The sequence below is a fragment of the Elephantulus edwardii genome, unplaced genomic scaffold (genome assembly GCF_000299155.1).
Source record: "Elephantulus edwardii isolate Elephantulus edwardi_28Jun2011 unplaced genomic scaffold, EleEdw1.0 scaffold00048, whole genome shotgun sequence".
Taxonomy (NCBI): domain Eukaryota; kingdom Metazoa; phylum Chordata; class Mammalia; order Macroscelidea; family Macroscelididae; genus Elephantulus; species Elephantulus edwardii.
Genome location: NW_006399798.1, coordinates 15,576,472 through 15,583,382, shown reverse-complemented (window position 1 = coordinate 15,583,382; position 6,911 = coordinate 15,576,472). Strand labels below are relative to the sequence as shown.

The following is a 6,911-nucleotide window of genomic DNA, read 5'->3' as shown; positions in this document are numbered from 1 at the left end:
TACATATACATATACATATACATATATATATAGAGAGAGAGAGAGTGAGCGAGCGAGAGAGAGAGAGAGTTGTGCTGCAATTCTGAAAGCACAGAGTTCGAGGCCACCAGCTGCTCTGCTCTCGTGAAATTAACTGCCTCTGAAAATCCGTCAGAGGGTCAGTTATGGGTCAGTTCCAACTAAACGGTACACTGCACAACACCCCCCCCCACACACACACACCCTTCCCCCTCATTCCATGTGGGAACTCTTGAGGATTTTTTAAACTTTTACCATACAATTGTTGCTAACTGCCTGTCCCTCGTAGTGACGTCATGCACCGCAGGTGGAGAACCTGCGCCGTCGCCAGTCTCTGCTGGGCGTGAGGCTATCGCCGCAGGTGCTGTGCCCATCCTTCCCGAGGGTCTTCCTCTCCCCCATGGACCCTCTGTTTTTTCCCCAGCATGAAATCCCTTTCCAAGGACTCGCTCCTTCTGACAATATGGCCCAAGAACCAATAACATAGCTAACCTTTCAATTCACCACCTGTGTGACCCTGGGCAAGTGACTTCTTTGTGGTTCAGTTTATCTACAAATTAAGAATAAGAAACTCCCTTGCAGGTTTAGATAAATTAACTATGCAAGTGCCTAGCCAGTGCCCTTTTTACGGAAAGGCTCGATAAAACTTGGAGCAGCTGCTATTATTATTAATTATTATTGAATTCATAACTAATAATAATAATAGAACCATTTATTATTAAACTCCTGCTGAATTCACAGTCCCAGAGCTAAGCTATATCTAGACAATGACATTGGGAGGATGACTCTCAAGAGACGTGGCCTAGACAGGGGCTAGAACATTACAATGGTCAGCTTTCATGCCTGAAAAGGTCACATGAACTCAATGAAAGGTGCATCTCCTGTGGAAGGTTCTAGAGCTGTGAGTTAGAGTCCGCTCTTGGCAATGGCATAGGGTTGTCAGGGCCAGAGCTGGAGGAGGCAGGTGTTCCTTCTAGAATCAGAGAACCTAGGAGAGCACTGAAAGGGGGCTGAGCAAATGCTCACATGTTCAACATTTATTCAGAAGAAGTGTCTTTAATGAGTAAGAGAGACATGGCAGGTTTGCAGGTTGAGGGCCATCAAACACAGCAAGGTGGGGCATGTGAGGAAGGGCAGTGTCGTTGGCTTCTGGACAACCTTGTCAAACAAGCCAGCTCTCTGGGGCTGGACCTTTCTCATACGTCTGCCTGGGCATCACGTGCTCCTTGACCAGGGAATCTGTGTCTCCCTGTGCAGCAAGGCCCCTGGGGCTAACAGATGAGACTAGAAAACCCAGTGAGCACTGAACAGTTGCTGGTCTTATTTCAGGAGAAGGCACAGCCAGCTCAGTATATACAATGCATGGACTACTTCAGTCAGAAGCATAACCAACGAGAGCTGAACATTTAAAAACTCTACCACGGTAACTGTCTTAAGGCTCCCCATGTGAAGATCGTAATTACACGCTGAGCCTTCCCCTGTGATGTCTGTTACAGTGCCTCTGCGCCTTTACTGTTCCCATAAAGCAAAGGAAAGAACAGAAATGGCCAGCTAATAGGCAGCTCATCTTGATCCCTTCATCTCTTATCCTCCACTGAGACTCTGTTTTATGGTCATTTTCCTCTAACCTGAATATTCCCCGCTCCCAAAGCACAGCTTTCCCCTTCCCGGAGCCTTAGAAGAAAAGACAGAGAAACTACTGGAAAGCGGTGAAGGCAGCTGCTGAAACTATAGCTGAGCTTGCTGTTGTGGTGGGGCATCCTCTCTCTGTGCCTCTCTGTCTCTCACACTTACACACACACACACACACACACACACACACACACAATCTCCCCGAGGTCCCTGGCTCTCAAATGACAACAGCTTCATCCCCGTCAATGGGAACTGGGCGCTACAGCTCAAAAGGCATGATTGCAAGAAGGATGGTTTTGAAGAAAATAAATGAACTTCTCTATAAAGTACAATTATCTTCTTTAAAATACAAAATGCTAATTTGCGGCCCTCGGGCCAGTCTTTCATTGTTTTTGTTCAGATACTCCTCTAGGTCGTATAGCCCTGGTGTACAAGTTGCCATACAGCAGTCACTTGTGGTTGCTGTGAGGCTGAACACTGTGACACTGGTGTGTCAAATGCATTAATGGTTGGCTACCCAATGTGGACAGAGAGTGGGGTGGAGCTCCCCGATTAAAACAAGTGTGGAAGGAGGAGTGGCATCCACTTCCATAATAGCTTGCCTCCGGAAACCCTATGAACCTGGAGAGAGGATGAAAGACACCCAAGCGTTGAGGACTCTCCTTCATAGGGTCGCTATGAGTCGCCTGCGACTCCACGGCACTTAACAACAATAATAGGCATTCAGTGTCCACAAAAGGTCTCCTAAGCTCATTTCAGTTTTGACTAGTAGCTGGAGTTGCTTTGTTTTGCAAAGCTGTCTGGAAACAAAGTACGTTGCCTCTCTTAACGCATCTCAAAACTCTTTCCTTTGCCCTGAGTTCTTACCTATGGGGACAGCACTGGCTATAAAATTGGGTTTTGCTTTTCTGCGGGGTGGGGGGAGGGGGAAGTGAGGATGCTTTCAAAACTAAGCTTCCTCTGGAACCCCTTTTGCTTTGGTCAACAGATTTATCCAGTCTTCCGTCTGTAAAATCTTCTGTCATTTACAGCTAAGTAACATTAAGTCCAAATGATTGGCGTTATGATTCCTGTGGAAAGCAGAACCGAGAACAGAGCAGTGGAGAGCCACCTGTACAGTTTCCAAGGCTTCTTTATAGAAGCAGACTGCTATATCTTCCTGCTGTAGAGTGGCTGGTGGGATCGAACGGCCAACCTTTTGGTTGGCATTAAAGTACTTTAACCATTATACCAGCAAGGTTCCAACATCAAAGGCAGCCTTCCTCTCCTCTCCCTTTTTATTAACGATTGCTTAAAATTCCCCAGCAGAAGTTCAGCAAAAGAGAGGCAGCTGCATAAAGCAGAAGATGGGTGGCCCAGCGACTCCGACAATAAGCCTGAGTGAGGTGGAGACTCCAAGGACAGAGCAGGACAAGATAAGGCTTCAATCTGCTGTTGAAAGGGAGGCTCTGCTCTGGGTCAAATTAACGGCACCTAATAACAGCAGCAGCAATAACATTCCCAAGTGCAAATACAGCACCTTCACCATTATATGGAACGTAATGACCTTGGAGACGAAAAGAGCACCCTAATTGGGTGGTTTGTGAGGGAGCTCCAAGAAAGAGGAAAGTAGGCTGACGCCCGAGTATCAGTATGAGACTGTTGGCCAACACGATGTGGGACAGGTCAGTTATTGCGATGCCGCAGCACCAATCCAGGGCCAACAAGACTCCTGGGTAACTTGATTTCATTATGTCAAGGGATGTGGTGGTAAATAAAAAAAAAGTCCCATTACGGCAAGCTCATGGCGACGCAGCCCTGAGGAGAGAGGATCCTGTCCAACAACTGGACATTCCAGTCCCATGGCTGGGAGGTAGTCACAGGAAGGATACACGTGTGCTGTTGGAAGCATACGTTCTAGAGTCAGAATGCTTTGGTTCCAATCCTTGCTCTGTACTTAGTAGCTTCATGACTTTGCATGTTACTGGCTAAAAACAGTAACTACCCTGACTGGGTGGTTGTGAGGATAAAGTGAGTTGTTATATGTCAAGTTCTTAGCACCAGGCCCAGCACAGACAGAGCACTCAGTCAATGAGCACTGTTGTGGCTGTTGCTGGCTCTGGGGTGCACCAGGTCACAGCAGCCCGATGCCATTAAACTCCTGAATCCTCCAGTTGGCCTGTGTCCCCTGCCATCGGAGATGCCATCAGAACAACTTCGTAGAACAACTTCTGATGCCCCAATACAACTTCGTAGCAAGTATCTTTGTACCAAGCACCTTTACATGAATGTCTGCTTACAACATTATAAAACAAGTATCTGGGAATTCTAGTGCATGCGACAGGCTCTTGAGAGCTGCGTTAACGTGAGTCTCTGGGTCTCACCAGTTTCAAGGCACTGGAAGACAGAGTTTCTGAGGCTGCAAACATGGCAAGTCCACCATGGCAAACAATCCTGGAGAGGCCTCGGGGCACAGCCTGCATCCTGTCTCCATGCCAGCTGGCCCTTCACTCAGACATCCACCAGAGTGTGACTCCCCAGCGCCGGTGCCTTACCTGTGACGTGCAGCTTCTCATCAGTGACCTCAGCCTTCAGGTAGATGCGCCCTCGCTTCTCCGTGTGATCCATGCCACAGAGGCTGGGGACGTTTATCACGCACTGCTTGTGTACATTCATGTCACAGGCTGGGAATCGAGACAGCAGAGCAAAGAGTAAGCTTGGCCATATGGGAGGGAACCTTCACCTGCTCCGTGTTTTGTTATACGAGTGTCAACATGCCCCCCCCAACTTGATCATGTGCTATAATGTTTGTGTCGACATAAAGGACCGTTAGCAGATGTCCCTCACGGCACTGGCTTCCTCTGCGTGACAACATCCTTAAAAATACTCAGGCCATATCTGTCTAGCCGTAGTCAAAACAAAATATCCCTGGCCTGGTCTTCTGTGACAGTTTCAAATATTTAACAATATCCAACATTCACATAGGTAAGTGTATACAGAGCATAGATAAATTAATATTTTATGTACACTGAAACAAAGACATGCAAATCGAAACAGAGGATTCCCCGCCCCCCGAAGAATTTTCTCTGCCTTTCTCAGCTCACCACTGGAGAAAGTGAGACCATGCAAGTTGAATATGGAGAGTTTATAAAAATTTCCTTTCTTCAGCTAATCCTGTGTTTTCAAGAAGGCTAAAATGTATTGCTAGTATGGGATTCCTTTTGTTCAATCTTAAGAAAAGAATGTGTGTTTGATATTTTAAACCTGTCTTCAAATATTTAAATGTTATTTCAAGTACAACAAATAACACCCGCGTGGCATGATAAGCCACTTGCGAGCTGACATTATGTGGGAGAGATGGGGGGGCGGGGAGGACAGAAAAAGGTTCAGGCTTATTGAGAGCAAGAAAAGCCACCCAGCCAATAAGGCTGCATGCTGGAGGTGAACAGAAGGCAGTGGGGGAGATCCGGGGCCGCGGCCTAAATGTCTCTTGGTTTCCACCAGGGCAGGAGGCCGCTAAAACCTCCCAAATTCTTGACTGGATGTTACGAGGTTTGTTCAGTAGCCTTCAGGATGGAGAATTCACATCAGTTTCATTTTGAGGGTGTAATTGCAAAGTAAATTGTGAAAAGCGTGATGAGTAATGCACAGTGCCCCCTGTTTGTTGTTGTTATATGCTGTTGAGCCGAGTATAACTCATCGGGACCCTACGGATGAGGGTTGAACCTGCCCTATTCCCCAGCCCCGTGCCAACCTCCTCATCTCTGACACCCTCATCGCTGTAGTCACTGTGTCAACAATCCACCTGGGTGAGGGTCTTCCTCTGCTTCACCGTCCCTCCACCCTTCCAAGCTTGATGTCCTTCTTCAAGGAACGGCCTCTTCAACAAAACGCTCAAATTAGGCCTCCATAAGGGACTGAAACCAGGTTCCGGGCCCAGTGGAGGAAGAACATATTAGTTGACTCTCAAGTGTGGCTTCTGTTTCCAGAGTTACCTGTTCGAAGCCACGCACCTTGACCTAGCCAAACAGAAGGCATTAAGAGAGCTGTGTTTTAAATGTAACTTGAGTTGTTGCTCTGTGCCATTGATTTGATTCTGGCTCACAGAGATCCTAGGACAGGGAGAATGGCCCTCAGGGCTGCCTACACTGTAATCAATATGGCAGCTCCGGTGGCCTAGGGGAAAGAAGCTGCACTGCAATCCCAAAGGCACTAGGTTCGAATCCAACAACAGCTCTGCGAGAGAAGGACGAGCAATCACCTGGTGCAAGTAACTACCTCTGAAAATCTACCTGAGGGTCAGCTATGGATTGGCTCTGACTCAACCACCACCACAAAAATCCTGATGGGAGCAGACTGTCAAGCCTTTTCTTCCTTGGAGTCACTGTGTGGATTTGAACCTCCCACATTTCGATTAGCAGTCAAGGGTCTATCCATTGTGCCACCAATGCTCGTCATAACTTGGCTATCCAAATCTCACCTTTATGTGAAATTTAAAGGAAGTACATGCCAGAGCCTCTTGAAAGGATCTGGGAAACAGAGCAGGGAGGGAAGGGAGGTGGAGAGGCACTGGGTCAGGTCCTCCGCTTGGCTGCACCATTAACTTCCTATTTTGGAAAGCTCGTTCACCTTCTCTGATTCCATTTCAAGTTCAGCACAAGAAGAGGCTGACCCAGGCGAGTGGCTTCCTAGAACGGTTTTCCCCACCAAGTGAAACTATATATAAAACTGATGATGTCGTAGTCTGTAAGGAACAGTCCTCTGCTGGTACAAATGGTTAGAGCAGTTGGTTGCTAATTGAAAGCTTGGAAGTTCAAGTTCACCTAGAAGAGCTTTGGAAGATAGGCTTGGTGATCTAAAATGTCAACCACTGACAACCGTGGAGCGTTGTTCTCTTCTGATACACATGGGACCACCAACAGTCAGAACTGGCTCAATTCAGTGACAGCTGGGGCTGCAGGGCCCAGGAAGAAGTGTCTCTGGAGAATTCAAGGTAGGAGCTAAGGCCCTGGGGCCACATGCTGACCTTTGGGCTCCCTCCAGGAGCACATCCAGTGGCCTGAGGGGCCCTGGAACTCTATGGGGTGCGAGAGCAGGAAGATCATAAGAAAAAACAATTTTGCCAACACCATTTGTTAAAAAGGCTGTCGTTCCCCCACTTCACTGATTTCATCTCCTTGTCAAAGATCAGTTGACCATAGATAGTTGGGTTGATCTCTGGATTCTCAATTCTATTCCATTGATCTATGTGTCTGTCATTGTACCAGTACCATGCTGTCTTT

General features: G+C 47.4%; 1 protein-coding gene across 1 annotated transcript in view; it reads right to left on the bottom strand.

Annotated features, from left to right (window-relative positions):
* Positions 1 to 6,911, bottom strand: part of PRKCA (protein kinase C, alpha) — a 289,399-nt gene that overhangs the window by 143,299 nt on the left and 139,189 nt on the right. The window contains exon 3 of the mRNA XM_006886263.1: positions 4,185 to 4,313. Coding sequence (XP_006886325.1) covers positions 4,185 to 4,313 — 129 coding nt within the window. The remainder of the gene's footprint in view (positions 1 to 4,184; positions 4,314 to 6,911) is intronic.